Source organism: Hyaena hyaena, unplaced genomic scaffold (assembly GCF_003009895.1).
Source record: "Hyaena hyaena isolate Hyena2069 unplaced genomic scaffold, ASM300989v1 scaffold_322, whole genome shotgun sequence".
In the NCBI taxonomy this organism is placed as follows: domain Eukaryota; kingdom Metazoa; phylum Chordata; class Mammalia; order Carnivora; family Hyaenidae; genus Hyaena; species Hyaena hyaena.
The window spans coordinates 118,664-142,649 of NW_024080954.1; the positions used below are offsets into that span (position 1 = coordinate 118,664).

At 40.1% G+C, this 23,986-nt stretch overlaps 1 protein-coding gene across 2 annotated transcripts in view; it reads left to right on the forward strand.

The window, feature by feature from the left end:
- The first annotated feature begins 6,660 nt into the window (after window positions 1-6,660).
- Window positions 6,661-23,986, forward strand: part of RIMS1 (regulating synaptic membrane exocytosis 1) — a 477,312-nt gene continuing 459,986 nt past the window's right edge. For both annotated transcript variants that reach the window (XM_039248922.1, XM_039248923.1), the window contains exon 1: window positions 6,661-6,824. In XM_039248922.1, coding sequence (XP_039104853.1) covers window positions 6,661-6,824 — 164 coding nt within the window. The remainder of the gene's footprint in view (window positions 6,825-23,986) is intronic.

Genomic DNA, 23,986 nt, shown 5'->3' on the forward strand with positions numbered 1-23,986 from the left:
ACATTTTTAAGTGAAAGGAGATGCTGTTAATAATAATGCTGGTACAATAGGCACAAACTCAGCTGGTTCTGGACAAACCAGGACATATGATCACCTTATATATAAACCATTCTTGTGTAATAGATTATGGTGGTGTTCATACAAATGGTAGTGAAAGAAATATAGGAGGATATGGTAATAACTGAAGTAAAAACTCCAGGATTATGGTTCACTAATTACTTAAGCTTGCATCTCAACAAGTATTGAAGATATTCCTAACTAATTTATTTTAAACTTTTCTAAAAATTAAAAATACTTAAACAAGTATAACTTGAGTATATAGAATCTTGAAATAACAATGATGCTCCTTGCTTATTCCTTGGAGTAGAAATTAACCAGTACTTTGTCCTTAGCTCTTATATGAAGGTGCATGTGTATGCACACTTCTGCTGATTATGCATTAGTGGGTTTTTCACTTTTGTCATTGTGGAGAGAGCATCAAAGACCACTTCAGACTTCATGCCAATCTTTGATAGAAGTAATTTTACAAAGAATTGTCTCTTTTTTTTAAAACTTTGGTTAAAAAATAACATTTTGGGCATAGGGATCAATTATCAAATTAAATGCAAATGTATTTATCTGAGAGTTTAGATGATGATGATGATGATGACGATGACGATGATGACAATGGTGATAGAAGACTCTTGGTATCACTCCCCCAAAACACATACATACCAATTCCCCATCTCCATGTATGAAACCACAACCCACCCACTTCCTGCTCAGCCCCACACAGGAATCATAACTGATTCCATTACTGTTTTCCTCACAAATTCCTCATATCTCATCTGTCCGCAGGTCTGTAGGTGCTCCTCCCAAAACACATATTGAATGTGTCCACTTTTTCCCACTTATACTACACCATCAGTCCAAGCCACTCACCCTTGCTGCCACCTGTTTTCTTACCACCCACAGGCACAGTAGTCTTTTAAAAAATGTAAAGCATATAATTTAACTCCCTGTTTAGGCTTTTTAATGGCTTCCCACTGGACAAGAATAAAATAACACTTTTTGTCATGGTTGACTAGGCCCTATAGGAGCTCATCTCCTACCATTTTCTCCTCTCCTCACAATGATCCCACCTCACTGGCTTACTTTCTTTTCCCCGAGAGTTCTGCCCCTTCCTGATGAAGGGTCTTATCTTTAATTCTTTCTTCAGTTTGTAACAGTCTGTGCTGAGTGATTCTTAGGCTGATCTCTTCTTATCCTTCAAATCTCTGCTCATGGGACCCCTTCTTAGGACTCCCATGGCTACCCATCTTCTCACCGTTTATTATATCTGGTAAGTTATTTTCTAGAGCAGTTATAGTCCAGCTGTTTTTGTGTGTTTACCCATGCCCTCTCTCCTCAAACTGCATTGGAAGGATCTAGGGTTGAGTTTAACAAACTTTCTTCTGTAAAGAGGCAGATAGTAGATATTTTAGATTTGGCAGGACATATGCTCTTCCATTGTACTTCTACTCTACCATTGTAGTACAAAGGCAGCTATGGATAATACTTAACCTATGAATGTGGTTGTGTTGTAATAACACTTAATTCAGAAAACAGGCTTTTGGCTGTGCTTGGCTCATGGGTCATAGTTTGCCAAGCCTCTCTAGGGACATTACCTTATATGCATTGTTTCCTCCCATATCCTCAGTGCCTAGCACAAAGCAAGTACACATATTCACAACCTTTTGTCCTTAACAAAACCCTGGAAGGTAGGTATTATTTTCATTTTATAGATTAGCTCCATAAGGTTTACTAATTCAGCTACACTCTGAATAAATACTGTATTAGTTTCTTTGGGCTACAGTAACAAAGTACCACTGAATGCAGAAACAGCTTAAAACAACAGAAATTTATTCTTTCACAATTATGGAGAAGTTCAAAACTACAGTGTTAACAGAGCTGTGCTTTCTCTGAAGTCTGTGGAGGAAACATCCTTCTTTGCCTCTTCTAGCTTCGGGTGGCTCCTGGCATTTCATGGTTTGGTGCAGCGTCACTCTATTCCCTGCTTCTGTTTTCACATGGCTGCCCTCTCTCCGTGTCTCTATGTGTCTTCATGTGGCCTCCTTCCCTGTGTGTATGTACGTTCTCTTATAAGGACACTACCCATTGGATGTGGGACTCATCCTAATACAGTATGAACTCATTTTAGCTAATTTCATCTGTAAAGACCCATTTCCTCATGTTGTGGGGTTCTGAATGAACATGAATTTGAGGTGGGAGGGGGGGGAGACAGTATTAAACCCACTACAACTATCAAATGGTAGAGTAAGGGTTTGAACCTGACACTGTTTCAATGATTTTCCACCTTGAAGTTACAATCTCGGCTATTCAGTTAAATTAGCAGTTAACAGTGGTGTCCCATTTTTTTTAGGACAGTTTTATTATATTGTATTTTTCTTTCATAGTTTATTGTCAAGTTGGATTCCATATAACACCCAGTGCTCATCCCAATTTTAGATATATTTTGAGAAGTGATGATTTGAGAATATCAGTGGATAGCAGAACTAAGAAACTTACCTTAGAGGAGCTTTGTCTAAGTCATTTTTTCTGACTAATACTCTGACCATTAAGTGTTGTCCTTCAGGGCATCCGAGAAACAGAGATTTAAGACGTTATGAAAGAGATTTAAGACATTTTCCAAAGATATCATTGGTAGAGCAAGAAGAAGTACAGTGGAAGTTTCATGGTCTCTCTAGTTAACATCCTTGGATACCATGCTTGTAAGTCATGATTTTCCCCAAAGCTTTAGACAAAGCATGTTTTCCCCACGAGGGGAGACAATGAAGCTCTCTTACAGTCCAAGTACATTTGGGAAATGCAAGGCTAAAGCAAGTAAAACAGATTTCTTTACTGCAGTAAATAATTGCTTCATAGCATACTTTATTTGTTAAGGTGGCTTGTGAATTTCTAAGAGGGAGGTATTGTGCACATTTTTCTAAGCATATTGGACATTTTTGTAAACCCCCTTCAGAAACTAATCATCTGTGCCACACACTTTAGTAAACTACTTTGGGTGTTTGCTTGCTTATCTAAGCACAGATAAGTTCTACTTTTCTGAAGGTAAATCTATACAAATATACTTCTTTGGATTTTATAAATTGGTTCTGAAGCCCTCCATAATGGATGAGATTCCTGACATGAGAGACACTGATGGGTTGCACCATGGCACCTGCTAATTTATTGGTCAATTCATTCACTCCTTTATTCATTTATTTACTCACTGATTTCATGTGCATTTGTGGAGCCCAAGGTAGTAGCTGTGAATATAAAGATGATCAAGACCAAGTCTTTTCATTAAGTGATTCAGATAATACACGTCAATCACTATTTCCCAAAGTAATTCTAATAAATGGAAACCACTTGTATTGGACTGAATTGTCCCTCTGAAATTCATATGTTGAAGCCCTTCCCTATTACCTTAGAATGTAAGCTTTAGGGCCTTTAAAGAGGTTAATCAGATTAAGTGAGGTCATAAGGGTGGGGCCCCAATCCTGTAGGAATGATATGCTTATAAGGAAAGGAAGAGATACGAGGGATGGGCCTTCACAGTGATGAGGCCGTGTGAGGACACAGCAAGGAAGTGCCCGTCTACAATCTAAGAAGAGGCCTCAGGAAAAATCAATCCTGCCAGCATTTTGATCTTGTATTTCTAACCTTCAGAACTGTAGAAGATAAATTTCTGTTGTTTAAGCCACCTAGTCTGTGCTATTTTCTTATGGCAGCCCTAGCAAGTAAAAATACCACTGTTAATTGTTTACTAGGCCCCTGGCTTCCAGAGCTTTATTTAGCTAGCTCTGATGTCTACTGATGACTTACACTTCCTTTATTTGTATTTCAGAAGAATTTCAAGAGGACCAATTTGATTATAAACCTCCTGAGGACAAAGCCTTTGTCTGTTGCATGTCTACATTTACTAGCAGGAAGACAGGCATTTTATAGAATGAGCATATCATTTACATTCACATCTCCAACTCCTCTCTGTACATTGATAATTGAGAGCTGGCCTAATAAATCTCTTGGAGAGAGCAAGAAATAAAAACAAGAGAACTATAAAGTGTTAGGACCATAGCGAGATGGTTCAAATATACCTTTTCATTTAATGTTTCTCTTCTATTTTGAAGCAAATATCTTTACCCCCATTTTTCAGATGAGAAAACAGAAGTTCAAAGAGGATAAGTGATTTTACCAAAATCATGAAAACACTGGTAGAGCCAGAATTCAAGCTCATTTTTCCCCTGAATATATGCTGAGGGAAACAAGTAAACTTTTTTAAAATGACAGATAGATGACTAGAATGTTTTCATCAATTGCTTAATTAGAGGAAAGAGGAATGCTGATGCTGGCTAGGCATCAGAACTTATGAAAAAAGCTGGAAAGTTTAGTAGACTATGTTTATTTTAGTGACATCATATCTGACATGGCTACCAACAAGTCAGGCCAATATTAAGTTGTGCAAATAAAAGTAATGATTAAAAGCACTTGCTAAGTGCCAGATGCTGTTATTGGTTCTTTATATGTGTTCCTGAAACTGCTATTCAGGAAAACTAGTGAAAAAACATGAGTGTGTCCAGAGGCAGTACCAGAATGATCAGACTTGAAATTATGCTACACAATTACTGGTTGGATAAACTGTCAAGGTTTACTCTGAAAGAAAAAATAAAGATAACATGATAGCCATCTCAAATAGTTGAAAGATTTTCAGGTAAAGAGAGATTTAGGCATAGGAATAGAATTAAGAGGTAGGGAGTCTTCTATTACTGAGAGTATTAAAATAGAATGCATTCTGAGGGGGAATGGAGGGGAGGGGAAGGGGGGTGATGGCATGGAGGAGGGCACTTGTTGGGGTGAGTACTGGGTGTTATATGTAAACCAACTTGACAATAAACTATTTAAGGAAAAATAATAGAATGCATTCATGGAAGATCAAGTAGTTAAACTTAAATTCCCTCAACTTGAAGATTATAGGGCTTTTAGGATTCATAAAAATCACCTTCTTCTTCTTCATCAACAAAGTTGGACTTGGAGAAAAAAAAAATATATATTAGTGCTAGTTCCTTTCTGGAACTAAAGAAAAGAATTCTCTAGGAGAGACACTTATCAATTCTGTCATCACCATTTCTAAGAGAGATACTAGGAAACTGTTGTTCAATTTGAACTCTTCTCTGTATTGATTCTTTTATAACTATATTAACAAAATTCAGTCTCTGGGTTTCAAAGCATGGAACAATACCTGTTTGGGAGAGATTGTCTATTTATTTTTGCCTTTATCAGCAAGAGCAGCTCATCCTTAATGCCTATCATTGGGCCAGGCATTGAGCAGAAGCTTCTTACAATAGGATGTGGTTGGGCGTTTTTCTTATCAGGGATCAGTCTTTCTCGTGAAGTACCTACAGTGGCTGAGAAGTGAGTACATGATGATCGTGAGCATCATTAGAGGAATTCAAGTAGATAATCCATTTGCAAGCACCAGAGAAGTGCGGTTATGTGATGCCATGGGGCTACTCGGAGCCCCAAATGGCAAATTAAATAGTTGTCGGGTTGTGGGGCATCGCAAGGGGGAATGAGGATAAACTGCCGAACGGTCCCACTGAGGACGGGTCAAGAAAGACGCATACAATGGACCCAGAAAATCCAAGCTGTCAGAGGTGTGTGTGTATCAAAATTACCTTAAAAAAAAATCACATTATTGTTGCTATGAACACTTGACTAGTAAATGTGAAATATATCGTAGCAGGAAAAACAACGCGTCCAGAGGGTGTTCCATCCTGCTGTTCAGAACATCGTGGGTGCTCAAATAATACTAACGCTCCACGATGAAGATGGTAGCGAGGATGATGATGATTAATGCAATCTAAGGGAAAATAGGGCTGGGGAGGATGACACAGACGAGAGACCAGGAAAGGGAGGATGACTCACGGGTGAGGGGTACCTGGGGATAGAGCTATGTGGCGTGCACGTTGGCGAGCGTGGGGGGAGAGGCTGGGGCACGAGTGGCTCTGACCCGGGGAGTGGGCGGGTGGGTGCCCGTGGGCGGAGCGGCTCCGGGACTGAGCGGCTGGCAGCTATGTTTGCGAGAGCAGCAGCATCACCCGGGAGCGAAGCCTCCGAGACTCCGCCTAACTGACACCCAAAACTCTCCCTTTCCCTCCCGCAGCCCCAAACTGGAGGCAGCCGAGCCTGGGAGCAGCCTCGGCGGCGGCGGCGGCGGCGGCAGCCCGGGCCCCAGCCCCAGCCCCAGCCCCAGCCCCGCCCCCGCCCCGCGCGCCCGGCGCGCGACGCCCGGATCGGCCGAGCCTGGCGCGAGCCCTCGCCCCCTCGCCGCGCCCGCCGCGCCTCCGCCTGTCCGCCCCCGCCGGCCGAGGCTGGGCTGCCGGAGGCGGCCGGGCGGCCCCGAGCCGAGCTAGGGCGACCAAAACAAAGGCAGCATCCGGGGCTGGGTGGATGCAAACAACCATGAAAGACTGGGTTCTCTCTCTTCCCGGCTCTGCTGCTGCCGCCGCCGCCGCTCCTCCTCCTGCTGCCGCCGCCAGGAGGGCTCCTCTGTGAGGAGAAGCAGGGGCGCAGCTGCTGGGCGTGAATCCGAAAGGTGAGAGCCGGGGAGCCAGAAGAGGGGGCGGGCAGGCCACGAAAATGTCCTCGGCGGTGGGGCCCCGCGGTCCTCGCCCACCCACGGTGCCTCCCCCCATGCAAGAGCTGCCCGACCTGAGCCACCTGACCGAAGAGGAGAGGAACATTATCATGGCAGTGATGGACCGGCAGAAGGAAGAAGAGGAAAAAGAAGAAGCCATGCTCAAGTAAGCCACCCCTGACCGCGCCATCCGTGCCTCCGTGCCTCCATCGGTCCATTCACCACTCACTCACCCAATTCTCTCGGCTGAGTGTGGGGGAGGGGCGGGCGAGGGGGCAGGGTGGGGGGCGAAGGTGCCCGCCTTGGGGCCGGGGGCGCCGGGTTTGAGCAGGGAAGAGGTTAGGGGGACAGGAGGAAGGAGGGGATGCCACCGAGCGGGGAGCCCAGGAGCCAGGAGAGGGTGGCTTGAGGCTGGGGTGCCGAGGAGGATTGGGTGGAGAGGGACCACCCTGAGGGTGGGGTATGCAGAAACTGAGAAGAGCTGATGCCGCCCAGGTGGAAGGGCCCCGGGCTGGGAACAGGTTAAGGGCCAGGGGATGAGTGGAAGAAGGGAGGTGGGATGCATGAAGAGGTGCTGAGAACAGCTCCTCTTCTCTTTCTGGAGTTGTTCAGGAGGTTGGGGTTACCCCAGTGAAGGGTGCCAGTATTTATATAAGAAAATGTTTATTTGAGTGTTCATTTTGGTACTCATTCATCTCCAGATCAAGATTGGGTCTTTTTTGGGCAGTTGCCATCTTTGGTAACCTGCCTCCCCAGCTTCTCTTTAATCTTTTAGTCACAGTCTTCTTCACAGAATACCTGTGTGAAGACACATTTTCTTACCCATATACAATGCCATTGGCAAGACAAAGTTTTAAATAATGGGAGAAGCTGATGGGGACCCTGGCCTGAATAAAATAGAGGTTCCTCTTTACTCGTTTCCAAGAGACCTCTGGGGCCTGCTCAGTTTCTGGTGGAAGCAGTACAATAGGGGATCGAATATGTGCACACATCACCCCCTTCCTTAAAGCCTATCAGCCCTTGGAAGGTTCTCTGTCTACTGCCCCGTTTCCCCCTGTCTGGGGAGGGGAGGGGGCTTGTTGCTGGTGGTGCAGGGGTGTGTGACACTGCCTGTGCTACTGCTTATCATAGACTCAAACAAAACTGCTTACAAGGTACTGGCATCCAGGCTGGGTTTTCCTTGCTCCTTAGCATCACCCACAGAGTGGAGCTGAAGGGGACTTCAATCTTGCCTTCCCTTGGGAGGTCTTCTTGTATTCAAGAAAGTTTTCAACTTGGGGGTAAAGGAATTTGGAGACCCTGAGTGGGACTAATTTGTTGGTGTCTCCCGTTTAGACCAGAAGGTGTATCTGGGGGCAGAGGATTGGCATGAAAAGCCAAAGGGAACCTGTTGCATCTGGAGTTAGCTGAGAGCAAAAATGGGGCAGGGAGGGAACAGGCGTGACACCCAGGCATAGAGCACACCCATCAGGGCCTTCCCCCCACCCCAAAGGACTGCCTCTTGAAGAGAAGATGCTGCCACTGAAGGTTTCCTCTGCTTCATCTCAGTGCAGCAGTGCCTGGAAGGAAAGGAAGGGAGGGAGTCTGCATTCCCAGACTGCTGGGTCCCCACAAATGTAACTGCCACCGAGATGGGAGAGGGGGATATTGAGCAAGTACTGTGGGTGCTGGGTCACAGCAAAAGAGTAGAAATCCAGTCATTCCTGCCCTTTCAGTGTAGACTCAAAGGGTCCATGAACTCGGAAGGCCAGAGCTGGCCTTGTTCTATAAAGAGCAGCAGGTTTCTGGATTCTGGGCTCCTTGTCCTCCAAAAGACAAATACTTTAAGCCTGCTGGCTCAAGGGGGGCAGAACCCTTGTTAATCTGCTGCCTGTCCCTAATGCAACAATGGCATCCTGGTGCTGCAGGCTTCCCCTCTTCTGAGACTGGAAGTAATGGATTGTGTCTGATGGTGCTGCTGTTTGTCTGTCTGGTTGTCAGTCTGTCTGTCCTCACTGGTTGCAGTCCCTGCCACCTGTCCCAGACATCTTTTTTATGCTGGTCAGGATTTACAGGTTGCTACTGTCCCTTTTGGTGTTCACTGCAGATAGCAGGTGGATGGAGGCCTCCAGCAGCCAGTGGAAAACATGAACTGCTGCTCAATCGTGTCTGACTAGGAAGGGGAAGGCATAGTGCAAGTAGTGGCCATCACTTCTTTGTTGGCTGTTTTAGGATGGTGGAGAGTGAGAGGTTTTAAGTGGGAAAGGGCGAGTTTTAGGACAGAATTCCAAATCTGCAAGCTGCCTAAGGATAGCATGATAAGAAGGTATGGGCTCATATGGACAAATAAAAATGAAGAACACCGTCTAATGCTCATGTCTAAAACATCTTTCCCGCTGCTGTTCCTGTGACTGCTTTGCACTGGCTTGCAACTATTGTTCCTTTATTGCAAAGATTCACAGAATATCGCAGTATGTGATGCTGTTATACAACAGCCCTCTATAATCCCAGACCTCTGCATTAACTTTATCAATCAGCCTCCTCTGTTAATGTCTTGGCCTTTTGTACAGTGGCAGACTGGTGAGTGTTTTGGAATCCCAGTTTGCTGCCATGTAAGTGTGTCATATTGTCTGCAATTAGTGGAACAGTGCTGTACTTTCTTCTAGAGGGCACTTTATGTCTTAAAAACTGGTGATTGTAGAGGCTATTCAGATGACATACATATGTGGGAACTTAATGACACAGTCATAGGTGGTGGCCTTTCCTAAACTTTGAATAAAAATAGATTGGAAAACATGATGTTTTTCACAGGGCATTGAAGTACTGTATTTGTGAAATTAGAGATAAGTTCTTACAGTGATGCTTGGTCCATCATATCACATATCTGAGAAATTCTTTTCACGACAGGCCCTGCAAAGGTAAAGTTCTGGTAAGAGCAGTTAGACTTAAAATTCACTTTTGTTCAACACTGTAGAACCATCACCTTGAGCTACCCAGTGTGCATGTTCTCACTCTCTTACTAATGTGTACAAGTATGTAAGGCATTAATAGAAGATAGAAAACAGATAGGTGAATATGTCAAAGAAAGATTACAAAATACCAATTAAAACATATTTGTATAGTTTCATCAGCCTTGATTATAAATTACTACCTGAATCTGTTCTTGATAATATCTTTAAATGTGTGTAAATGGAAAAGAATAATCAAACTGACTTTTACCTCAAGATTTCGGAAAGCTTTACTCAAAATTATAAGTACTTTGTCATAAAAATAATTCATTTAATTGACAGAGTGCACTAATTTATTTATTTTTTTTAATATTTTTATTTATTTCTAGGAGAGAGAGACAGCGTGAGCAGGGGAGGGTCAGAGAGAGAGGGAGATACAGACTCTGAAATAGGCTCCAAGCTCTGAGCTGGCAGTCAGCACAGAGCCCGACGCGGGGCTCGAACCCACGAACCGCGAGATCATGACCTAAGCGAACGTCGGACGCTTAACCGACTAAGCCACCCAGGAGCCCCCAGAGTGCACTAATTTAAAAAACCATGCCATGTAACTAGAAATAGTTGACTCCTGCAAATAATTCTTAATAATTGATTTGATTTTCTGCAAATCAGAGGTCTTTTCTTAATCTTAATAGGGCTTTTGGGTGGTGTGTGTGTGTGTGTGTGTGTGTGTGTGTGTGTGTGTGTGTTCTGGAGGCTTTTTGAAACCTAACTTCCTCAATGAATACTCTTTCAAGTAACTGTCACCAGACACCATGAGCCAATATATTACATGAGGTGAAAACTGCATTATCTGGGACCTAAATCAGAGAAGATCTCATTAGATCTAAAATCTTATTCCTTTTTTATAAAAGCTTCATAGAGAAAGGAGTTATAGAATAGTAAGAGAAGAGAAAAAATAGAAGCAGAGAGTTGAAGGGATGGTCTGAGGATAGGAATCGAGAACCATATTGAAATATTTAATAAAATTACTAACATTTATTGAGCATTTACCTCATGCTGGCCATTATTCTAAGTGATTATTGAATCAAATGCCAAATAGTTGAACTATGCTCAAGTTTAATACATGCATATTTGGATTCTCACAACAGCCTGCACAGAAGGTAAGTCAGGTCATATAATCCTCAAATCCTTATTCTACACTCAGAGAGTTCCAGTAATACCCTAAGCTGACTCACATTACATGGCCCAACCAATATTCAAACCCAGACCTTTTATTCTAAGTTCGAATACTTTTCCATACCCTACACCGTCATCCTACCAATAAGAAGCTTGCATTTCATCTACCTTTACCTTGAATTAATTTCTGCTCTTTCCTCAGAGAAGTAGTTTTGCAAAAGATTAGGCTGATTTAGTAGATCAGCTGCTGATTATAGGAGGGCCTGGAGCTTTACTTACACTCTTAATAGAGTTTTCCTGTGGATTGAGGGCAAGGCAATTGCCCCCAGTTTTAAGAAAATAAAAAGCATAATACTTTGGTGGAAAGACCATTAACTTTGGGTCCAACCATTTTGGGTGTTCTAGTACCCATTCTGCCACTTATTGTGTAAATGTGGGTAAAACAATTAAATGAGGGATTCTATGAGATTCTATTTTTCTTACAAGTTCTGCGACTCATGGTATGAATTGGTTTATAAAGAGTGTTGACTTCAGACTTCTCCACTCTCTTCTCAACAAGTTATCTAGCACTAACTTTTCAGACATCCATGAAGTCTACTTCCTTCATGAAAGGAGAAAGAAAATAGAAGTAGAACTCTTGTTAACAGCAGCTTTTCTTCCTCCTTTTTCTCCCTCCAACCAATTATAACATTGTGGCCTAAAATGTATCCACAAGACTCAATATGAGAGACCCTGATTAGCAAGTGGGAGGAAAAAGGAAAAGTAGATGGGGCATCTGGGAGGAGAGCAGATAGAGACCCAATGGATGCAGGTATCGTGTTTTCATTGGGGTTTGCAAAGATTTTCATATCTCATGCCCAGAAATATTATCTCATGTTGCTGAGGCAGGGATGGGTAAGAAGGAAAAGGAGGAAGGCAAAGAGTAATGAGGAAACCCTGCTAACCTATCAGCTACTGTCTACCATTTTTGAGATGTTGTGTTAAATAGAAAAGGGGAAGAAAACTCATCATTTTACTTGGAGGCTAGTCTCCTTTACACCATTTATGGATAGGGTTAACTTTAGAGAAGGTTAACCATGAACTCTATTGGAGTTTTCTTTCAATAGAAATCTATCTTAGTAAATGTGCATGCCCAGGACTGAGTTCCCAAATGTTTCTGGAGAAAATATAGTAAAGGGAAGTCTTAAAAAATGAAAGACATGAACAGTTATCAAAGAGAATGGAGGGAAAGAGACATAACCATTAGTTCACATTTTTGCTAACATGGCTTGAGTTTCTTTTAACTTGTATGTATTCTTTCTTAACCAGAAGTGAGGAGGCACCATCATTTAAATAAGTAGATTACTAAATTTGAAATAGAATATGGAAACCAGTGTGGGCTCTATGTGCTACTGCTGACTTGAATAGAAACACAACATCTTGGGAGTGTTATTTGCTCAACTTGTTAAATGAGGAGAATGATTTGTCTTAAACCTGTGCAGTAAGCTTCCTGGAGAGATATCAAATAAGAATTCCTGAAATAATATTATTATTCTCCCACACCTGGAACATACAGATGGATGAGGTTGCTGTACCATGGATTATAGAGTCCATTATATTGCATTTTATATCTCTTTATGGACAATTTTATATTTTTAAACAGCTTTTTATGTTTTGTTCTGTGTATGAGTTAGATATTTTAGAGCTGGTCCTGCAAGTTGAAGTAAATTTTCCTAGGGCACATGACAAGAGTAATAGAACCCAGAACTCATGTGCATTGACTCCAAGTCACTAGTCCTCTTGCAAGTCTTTTTTTAAAGTACATCAAGACATGGGTAATAATACAGGGTTTGTTTTTCTGTTCTATTGGTAGGAGGTGGTGGTGGCGGTACTAACATTTATTCTATGCATTACATGTGTCAGGCATTTCACTAGATACTTTACATGTTACTCTCCCCTGAGCTCCTCTCTCTCTCTCTCTCTCTCTCTCTCTCTCTCAGTGTTTTATTTCTGAGAGAGACACAACATGAGCAGGGGAGGGTCAGAGAGAGAGGGAGATACAGAATCTGAAACAGGTTCCAGGCTCTGAGCTAGCTGTCAGCACAGAGCCCAATGCGGGGCTTGAACCCACGAACCGTGAGATCATGACCTGAGCCGAAGTGAGACTCTCAACCAACTGAGCCACCCAGGTGCTCCCCCCCCCGCCCCACCTTCCAAGCTCACCTCTTGATGAGAAGTTCATTCTGTCAGTATTCTATTAGTTTTCTAGTATTAGTGAAATTCCCAGCACTAGCTAGATACCTTCCTGACCTTTTGCTTATGACATTTGACTCTGGAGCTGAGAGAATTAACCTAAAAGGTGGGAGAGAAGAATACATTATGGCTAGTGGCATCTTTTACCCTTTTCCAAGTGCATCTCTCTTTAACCTCTAGATCTGGCCACAGCTTACTGGTTAACCCCATATGCACCTGGGGCTTTTCTAATCTGTTTGCTCTTTTGCTCATGGTGTTAATACTTTAGCATTTTCCCACTATTCTCCTACACTTTGAGGTTATCTCTTCTCCCCACTATTGCTTTCAATTGTATTTATTATGTAGATTATATTGAACCAAGTATCATACAATAGTCAGTTTAACAGTAAGAACATTTTTTCAGGTATTGGAATGGGGTCAGGCATTGGGCTATTGGGGTAGAATAAAGAGAGTCCTTTGTTAGTGTAGTTACTACTACCATTTTAAAACTGCCATTTGAGAAAGGGAGGTGAGCATCAAATAGTTGGATGGAGCAGTGACTAAATTCTGGTCTTAACACTACCACTTTCTATAGATGAGACCATCTAAGTTATTCCATCTGAGACTCAGTTTCTTTATGTGTAAAGTGGAATTGATAGTCCTTTTCCTGCTAACTTAGGATGCTTAAATATGATAGTGAAACTTTACAGTTGAAGTTGCTTATCAAAGAAAGATTCCATTATTATCTGGAGTCTGGAAAACTATAAAAGAATCCCAAGATTATCTTTTCCTGTGGTTATTGCAGCTGCTGCTAGGGGTCCTGTGGAGATGAGTTCTTATAGAAGAATCCATTCATTGTATCATGTTAAAAGCACAGTGTGGCGAGGCCTGCAGCTACCAGTGGGATAATTTGGTAAGGAGACCCAACTTAAAATGGGTCCAGGTCTTGGTTTGAGGTGGTATTTACCTTCTTTACATTCTTCTTTTTTTCTCATTAAGTAGCTCATAAATGTCTGTAGCACAGAAAGCGGTGTGGGCAAAATGATAGTCTTAAATAGCTAAAAGGCAACCTTAACTCAAAAATGTGAAGAGAAATTAGTTAAGGATAATTCCTTCATCTTTTACTAGAAAAAGACTTGATGATTTTAGTGCCACTGGATTTTATAAATTATTCATTTTCAGAATTAGCTGAATAAGGGGCAGTATACTTGTCAAGTAGTAGTTTCTTTTTCACGTCACTTTATTGTTGGATGATATAATAGATTATATTATAGGTGTTTAAGAATTTTTAAAGATTCTGTACTGGATGCTTTAGGTTTTCTGTATGTATATTCTCACATCTTACATTAAGTTTGTGTACACTTATTTTGATCTAGGTCAGTTTTCTGTGAATGGCAAGAGGGGAGTATTCTTCATTGACTGTAGATTTTCTACCTCTGTTGCTCTCTTGTGAAAACTTCCTGTATGCATGAATGTTTATTGAAAGAGAAAAAGAGAATGGCACCTGGGTGGCTCAGTCATCAGTTGAGGGTCCGATTTTGACTCAGATTGTGATCTCACAGTTTATGAGTTTGAGCCCTGTGTTGCACTCTGCACTGACAGTGCAGAGCTTGCCTGGGATTCTCGCCTTCTCCTCTCTCTCCCTGCCCCTCCCCCACTCATACTTTTTTACTTCTCTCTCAAAATGAATAAATAAACTTAAAAAGAGAGAAAAGTAGAATTGTTTAAAAGGAAAGTGGCTGCACACGTTGGTTTGCCCAGAGCAGTATCTACTTATCCCTATTTCACTCTATAATTATGGAAAGTATCCCTAATTTGTCAATTTTGAATTTCATTATGGAAAATAAATTTTATTGTCTTTTTTATAAGTTTTGCTTCCCTTGACCCATTATTCATTTAAAACTTAAGAAAATCAAGCAATTAATGGTCATAAAGTATATCTTCTCAATAAACAATACAAGTAAGTTTTAGACATACTGTTTTGAAAGTCAATGGTAAATGGAAGGGCTTTTGCTGAGAATGAGGTGTTATCTTTTATGGAGTCTCAGTGGAATGCTACCTTTTATGGCAAAGTAGAATTTAAACTTTCAAAACATTTTTCAAATAAAAGTGGCTCTGAATTCCAGCTGCAGCAGGACTCTATGAGCATTCTCCTTTGGGTCTTACAAAGGAGTAGACTGCTTTTTAAAGAAGACATTTACATAGATTTCAGAATGCAATTTTTTAGTAATTCTTCTGAAGTTTAGATTGTAAAATCAGGTAATGTTACAGAAAGTAATTTCATGCAAATTGAAAGTAATTAATGTGCTTAATTAGATATTAGCTATTTTAAAGAACTATAATGAACCAGTTATCTTTATATAATATAACATAATACCTTGCTAGTGATTTACATACTATTTAGTATTTTTTTTTGTATTTCCCACCATCATACAGATAATTATTGTTTGGAAGATGCCATTATATTTACATAGAGAAGATATATGAATGGAAAACCAATTAAAGTATCTGCACTGTCATATAAATTTATCTTACACAGTTTGCTTTCTTTTAATGGACTCCTGCATGTTCACAAATAGGAACTAGTATAGGAGTAGTAATTGATGGAGTTTTCTGGCTGTATTTCCCACACTTTATGTAGTCTATTTGATTAGCTACCCACTTACATTTCTGTGCTCAAATATGATCAATATTTGAGCAGTATTCTCGGAGATTACTGATATTCTCAAGAATATCAGGTTATTTTAAAGTTGTAAATGATCATTGCACAGGCATCCTGTGCCACATTATAGTTTTGTTTAAACACAGCTCTTAACAAATGCAATGAGAAGGTCTTTATTTGGGTGGCTGGCTGTTTTGTTTTCAATTTATGGGGTTTTATATTTTAGAAAAATTGGGCAGATGGTGTATGAAATATCTAAGGAATGTATAAATCGATGTATCAGGTTTCTTTATATATAAAGTAGTATATATATGTACATTTAGAAGTTCTATCCAGGTCAGAAAGATTATATAGTGTATTACTAGAAAGAGATGAAAACAAAAGTAAAATAACCAAATAGCTTTTCCTTTTCTATTTCATACAGCTTAGCAGATTTATCTTTCTTAGCTATCTCTGTTTTGTAATATTCTGGAGCTTAAGTCTTCTTTTCCAGCTCCCCCCTCCCTTTTTCGGGGGGTGTGGGAGAAAAAATTGATGTATTTTATGTCTTGGTATATGAAATAAAGGTAAATTGAAATTAGCTGGCTTATTTATTTGAGATATTAAGATTTTGGTAAAAGTGAAAATTATAAAGAGATTCTGCTTTGATATTCTTCATGATCGTCATGACAATTGTCATAAAAATGTAATTTGGAAAAAATGGAATATAGTGAAGTATTTTTATAAATTAGGCTGGATATTTCAATTTAAAGATGTCTACATGGGGTGCTTGGGTGGCTCAGTCATTTGAACATCTGGCTCTTGATTTTGGTTCAAGTCATGATCCTAGGGTTGTGAGACTGAGTCCTTCTATGCAGAGCATGGAGCCTGTTTGAGATTGTCTCTCTCCCTCTGCCCCTTTCCCCTGCTCACACACTCTCTAAAATAAATAAAAATAAAAATGAAGATGTCCACATACTGTAGGCCAAATCTAACCACCTAATTTATAGCAACCTGGAGTAAAAACTTCATAGTAGTCTGAAACGATGGTATTGTGCAAGGCACAGGCACAAAAAGGGATTACATGGTATTTGGAGCCCGAAAAGCCTAAGATGTAATAGTTCCTATTGAGTCAAACTATGACTGATAATCTACCAGGTGGCTATCTGTCAGGCTTCCATAAAGGCAGCATAGTTTAAGGTTCTTGGAGGTCTGTATGCAGAAAAAAAAAAAAAAACCAAAAAACCAAAAAACAGCTCATAGTCCCAGGCCAAGTAACAGATAATTTACTTGGTGAGGTAGTGCAAATTCTAAAATCTATGATGTGTACTTTGGGGAAATGCTAAATAAGCCATACAAAATAGTTCAAATTAATGGTGGTTATAATAAGAAGTAGAGGACTTTTTGAAGTTCTCTCTTGCTCTTCTTTCTATAACTCCATTTCCTTCTGATTTGTCTTCTACTTTCCTGTATCCCTAATCAATCTTCTGTTAATAATCAAATGTTGCCCTTCCCATGGGTCCTACACTCAACCTTATACTCCCATTGAATATTCAGTTTCTGGTCATTCTCAGACACACTCATGGCTTCAATCATACTTATATGTTAATGATTTCCAAATCTATTTTACTGCCTTAGAATTTTCTACTAAATTCTGGATTTGTGTACCTAACCACCTGCTAAACATCGCTACATGGATACTCCTTGAGAACTTCAAACCAATTGTGACCCATCATAACTTTCTTGACCTTCTGCCTACACACAGTGCTTTTCTTATAATCCCTGTCTTTCTGAGTGGTATCTTTAGGGCAACTACTTATTCAGTCCATTGTTGAATCTGATTCTGATTCAATCTTTGTAGAGTTCTTTGAATTTCTCTTTTATTTTCTAATTCAGTTGCCTTTAGTTTAATGTAGACTCATCACTACTCATTGGGTTGCCTGCAATAACTTCCTAATTCATTCCTTGCCACCAGTCAGACCCCTCCCATCTCATCTTCATACTGCTGTCAGAGGAGTTGTTCTAACATTAATTTGATCACGTCTATTCAATACAACCCCTTTGCTTTCAGAGTCAAGTTTAAATTTCATAATCTGTACTGTGCTTACTGTCTCCTTTCACTGATCCCACACACCTTCTTGCCATAGCCTTGCCGAACAGGGTCTCAAAGTATCACCGCCACTTCACAACTTTGTGACTCCTCTGTGCTTTCCTGTCAGGAATTTCCTTTTTTTTTGCAAGTGGAGGAGGGGCGGAGGTGGGGGGAGAGAGAGACAGACAGAAAGAGAGAGAGAGAAAGGGAGAGACTATGAATCCCAAGCAGGCTCCATACTCAGAGTGGAGCCTGATGAGGGGCTCCATCCCACCACCCTAGGATCATGACCTGAGCTGAAATCAAGAGTCAGATGTTCAACTGACTGAGCCACCCAAGTGCCCCAAGAATTTCCTTCTTAATTATCTCATTTTTACATAGCCTTTCAAATTAGTTCAAGTGACATCTCATCTCATATATCTTCCCAGACTTCCCAGGTTAATTTTTGCACTTCTCCTCTGTGTACATCTTTTTCATAACCTTTTTCACTTGGCAGTTCTCACCTCAGTACAGCATATATTCCTGAGAGCAAGATCATTCTTACTTGCCAGTGCCTGGCATGTAATAGGTGCCTGAATTTTTTAAAGTGTGTGTGTGAATGAATGAATAAATCCAAAGGATGTGGAGTGGAGGAATCACCAAAGGCTGCTGGGTGGATCAATAGGGTATGAGTAGGTGGATGCAGTGGGAAGATTATGCTAACCATGGGAATTGTATCAGCAGATTCTGAAATAAAAAAGTGAGCTGAGTGTTTTTGGCTCTTGTGAGAACCAGAGTTGGCCAGAACTTATGAGGAGAATATACTGGATATTAGGTATTACAAGGTGAAATTGAAATATAATTTTCAGATGATCTGTTGTACTGTTAATTTATCATTCATGGCTTTTTGAAGGACAGCATTTTAAAAATGTTTGAATGTCAGTGTGGGATGATGTAAATAATACATTTTAAAAAGTAATTCTCTAGACAGGCATGCTTAATAGAAACATTTCCTTTGAATTAAAACATCACTAATTTCAGTAAGTTTAAACCATAATATATGTTCTCTGATTTGGTATTTAGAATTAGGTCATAGGCATATGAGCATAAAGTATTGTGCTGGATTGTATTTTTTATTAAAAAATGCCCCTTGGTTAAGACATTTTAAACTTGTTAAACATGTTAAACTCCTTGAATACAGGTATCTCCTGATCATATTTGCATTTCCATTGCTTAACACTGTGCCTAATACATGGGAGGACCTCAGTAAGTCCTTGTTGAACTGAATTTTTCAGTCTGCATACCCAGGACAGTAAAGCACTAGTCTTTGACATAACATAACTGGATTGGATTGAGATATGGATAAGAATTTAGAGACCGTCCAGTCCAGGGCTGGCAAATACTCAGTGCACAGATGACTTCCTGAACCTAGAAAAGCATCAGTGATAAATGTTGGATGTTTCAAGAACCTTTATGAGTGTAGTATTCCAGACTATCAACTGATGAGAATTGGCAATCAAGATAAAACATTTTAGCCACTGAAGATTTATTCCAACTCCACTTTTAAGAAGAAAACATTGAGGTCCAGAGATCTTAATTAATGAGAGAGTTAGGTATAAGACTTGGGTCTTCTATCTTCTGGTCCAGTGTTTTTGTACTGTCATACTCTCTGTACATAGCTTCATTTTGACTACGGTCAAGTTAAAAAAAAATTCTTTTTCAGTTTTGGTTTAATTTGCAGGCTTTATAAGAGTATATGCTTTTGGGATGCCTGCATGGCTCAGTCGATTAAGCATCCGACTTGATTTCAGCTCAGATTGTGATCTCACAGTTCGTGGGTTCAAGCCCTGCATTGGTCTCTACACTGGCAGTGTGGAGCCGCTTGGGATTCTCTCTCTCTTCCTCTCTCTCTGACCTCCTACAGCTCTCTCTCTCTCCCTTTCTCTCAAAATAAACATTAAAAAAAGAAAAGAGTAGGGCCCCTTGGAGCTTCAGTTGTTAAGCATCTGAATTCAGCTCAGGTCTTAATTTCAGGGTTCATGAGTTTGATTCCCACATCAGGTGAGCTTAATTCCTGCTTTAGGTGAACACAAGCCCCACTTTAGGTAAAACATGAGCCCTGTTTTGGGTGATCCCTGCTTCTCTCTTTCTCTCTCTCTTCCTGCACCCTTCCCACACCCCTCCTGAGATTCTGTCTCTCTCTTCCCCTCGCTCACTTATGCCCCACCCCTCAAAAAAAGTATATGCTGTTATAAGAAACTTTAAAGAAACTTTAAGAAAAAAAGAATTTTTTTTAAAAAAGGAAGAAAGAAAACTCCAAGGGAACTTTTTTTTTTTTTTTCAAATAGTTTATTGTCAAATTAGTTTTTACATAACACTCAGTGCTCATCCCCAAAGTGCCCTCCTTCATGCCCATCCCCCCCACCCCCCCACATCCATCAGTCCTCAGTTTTTGTCAGCATTCAAGAGTCTCTCATGGTTTGCCTCTCTCCCTTTCCCACACCATTTCCGCCCTTCTTCTCCCCCTTGGTCCTCCGTCAAGTTCCTCCTAATCCTCCTATACGTGCAAACATATGGTATTTGTCCTTCTCTGCCTGACTTATTTCGCTCAGCATAACACCCTCAAGGTCCATCCATGTTGCTACACATGGCCAGATTTCATTGTTTCTCATTGCCATGTAGTATTCCATGGTATAGATAAACCACATCTTCTTGATCCATTCATCTGTTGATGGACACTTAGGCTCTTTCCATGTTTTAGCTATTGTGGAGAGTGCTGCTATGAACATTGGGGTACATGTGCTCCTATGCCTCAGCATTTCTGTATCAGTTTTTCCAAGGGAACTTTTAATTACTTTGTTAATTTTGAATTTTGTCATATTGAGTATTATTCAAAGTAAGTGGATCATTGACTAAGAAATATTTTATTTAAAAATTTCCTTTGCAATGTTATTTTTTGCACTTATATTTAAGCTATCAGTAATTCTTAATCGTGATCATTTTATGTTTAATTTTTAATAATTCTCTGAAAGATACAATGTTTTCAATATGTAGTAATTTATTTATGATTCCAAATAGCCTTCCCTACTATGCTTTTGAATTATGTACATAATAATATCATATCTTGTTTTTTCACTTAGAAAAGCCAGTTGGTTTTTGCTCAATGTGAGAACAGTTTTTCTTGGTCCCCCCTCATTTGGAGGTTTGGATTCAGCTAGATGGCTGGCCAGTGACCCAAAGAAAGAATTGGAGGAATGGGAAGGAAATGGCAACTCACAAATACATCCATGAAAACTCCCAGCTCATCCATGCACCTGTTCATATAAACTCTCACACCCACAAACCTGAAAACTTAAAACATTCTTTCTATAAAGTTTTTTTTTTACACATTTTGCTCCCTTGGGCATTTTGGAAGAAGATGCTCTAGGACATGTGTGTTTACAGACTAGCTGAGAGGCTATTGCAGAAGTCCTGGTGAGAGATATTGGAAGCAAGGGCTTCAATGGTGATGGTAAAATGTTAGGATTTGAGAGAGGTTTGGGAAACAAAAGCCACAATTATTTTCTTTTGATGGATTGAATATGAGTTGACTTCTGACTTGTGCTGCATGTTTTGGGAGCATCTGGAGGGATAGAAGAGAGATCTTAAGTTTGGTCTTGGTCATTTGGCTTTTGCAGGGTATAGGTCAGTAACACAGAAGACAGGATGGGTTGGAAATATAAATTTATGAGTCATCTGTATATAGGTGGCCATGAAACTAAAGGTGAGAATGGGTGATTAGAGTCAGAGAAGGAGAAGGCCTAAGAATGAATCTTAAGGAAACTTCTTAAAAGTTGAAAGAGGACAATGACCTAGGAAAAACAAATGAAGAATGGTAGGATAAAACCCAGGAGACATCATACAGAAAATAAAAGTGAAGAGAATATTTCAAGGAGGAAAAGGCATTCTCACTAGGATGACCAAAATAAAGACTGGCAACATTAAATGTTGTTGAAAGTAATGAGGAACAGAATCCTTATGCATTGTTTATGGGACCACAGTATAGTACAACCACTTTAGAACACTATTTGGTAATTTTTTAAAAAAAAAGCTAAACGTGCATCTACATTATGACCCAGCAATTCCATTCATAGATGTTTATAGAAGAAAAGTGAAAACATTTATTCACAAAAAACTCTTATAAGGGAATGTTTCTAGGGACCTTCCTCAAAATAGCCCTAAATTGGAAATAGCTCAGATATCCATCAGCAGAAGAAGCTATAAAATTAATGAATTTTAAAACTATTTAAAAATGAAATACTGCCCGGCAATAAACAAGAGTAAATTGCTGATATAGGAACAACAAAGATAAGCCTCAAAAACATCATGCTGAATAAAAAAAGCCAGACACAAATACTGCAGACTGTGTGATTCCATTTATGTGGAGCTCTGGAATAGGCAAAGTTAATCCATGGTGTTAGAAATCAGATTGGTGTTCTTTTGTATGATAGCAGGGGTGAGAGTTTGACATGAAAGGGAAAGGAGCAATCTGCTGGAAGGACAGAAATGTTTTATATTTTGTAGGGATGTGTATTGTAAATGTGTATGCATTTGTTAAAATACAGCAAGCTGTACACTTAAGATCTGTGCCTATCACTGTATGTAAATTGTATCCAATTTAATAAAAAGAAATTCTGAGACATCAAATACAATGAGGACTGATAAATAACTATGGCATTCAGTTGTTGGATTCAACAAGGAGATCCCTGGTGACTTCAGAAAAAGTGATAAGACCAGAACTAGAATGATGTGGTCAGAGTGAGAGAGAGGTGAATCAGTACATACACTTGGGGCACCTGGGTGGCTCAATTGGTTGAACATCCAACTCTTGTAATGGCTCAGGTTGTGATCTGGCTGTCATGAAGTTGAGCCCCACATTGGGCTCTGTGCTGAGTATAAAGCCTGCTTGGGGTTCTCTCTCTCTCTCTCTCTCTCTCTCTCTCTGTCCCTTCCCAGCTCATTCTCTCTCTCTCACTCTCAATAAAAAAAATAATAAACAAAGATTAAAAAGATTCATACCCTCAATACAGGTAGACCTTTTGGGATATTTGGGAAGAGAGACATGAGGGGCTGCCTGGAGGGAAATGAGAGGTAAGTCCAATGTGGACCTCTTTTAAATGGAATTTAAATAGAATAAATTTAAGAATGCTTAACATTTGATGAAAAGAATATAGTGAACACGTGGTTTGAATAAAAGAGAAAGGATATACGTTTGTAACTGGAGAGATGAGGGACCTAATGTCTGATGATTTCTATTTTTTCTGTGAAAGTTGAGAGTGATAGGAGTTGGAAATTTGAGCATGAAGAAGACAGTCTGAAATAGTTGGGGTGGAAAGCAGGAGTGTGAATTTACCAGAAAAAGGAATGATTGCTGGTCTACAGAGGAAGCCATGTTGGGCCATGTGCAAGATGGGTCAACAGAGAGGGAGAGACTGACAAGGGCATGCAGATAAGAGAGGCCTTTTACCCCACGAGGCACCAAGTATCTTTGATCCTGACCTCCCAGGATGAGTCACTTTGAGGCTGGCTGAGCACTTTAGTGTGTAATATTTTTTTCCTTTTTTCTTTTTTGGTTTTGTTTTGTCTTGTTTTCTGTTTGTTTTTTTGTTTGTTTTTTGTTTTCTGTGTAATCTTGATCTGAGCTAGTCTGAGTGAGTTTCTGTTTCTTTCAACCTAAAGAGAACCCTGATTAGGATTTTGTAGTTGTTCTTTTTTCTAAAAAGTTGCAAAGATATTCTCAAGTTTGTATTTGGGTTTTCATGTTTAGAAAGAGAGACATTTTTAATTTTTCAATTTGATAATAAATACATACGTGTGTGTGGACCTATACAGACAAATATGAAATCTCCATAAAGGTACACACTGTTATCAGTGTATACATCTTTTCAGCTCATGTTTCTGTCCTGTCTCCCAGGATGCTCCTGTTTATTTTAGCTTGAAAGCATTTGGGAATATAGAATAAAGAATGATGTGATTTGCTTCAGATTCTTTACCATGAAGGACAGTCTGGAAAACACAATGTGATGGGAAAAGGCTGGACTACTCTAGTTTGACTTGTTTTCCATTCCTGTAGTTGGAGAGTAATTTAGATTTCTTGTAGGTCAAGTGTCCCAGAAGCAGATACTGAGATGGAGATTTTTGTGCAAGAAGTTCATTAGAGAGTGCCTTCAGGATTAACATCTGTAGGGGAAGGGAAGCAGACGGGTGGAGAAAAATTGGGCTGCAGTGCAGGTATAAGAAAGCCTCAGTCAGCCCATCAGGAG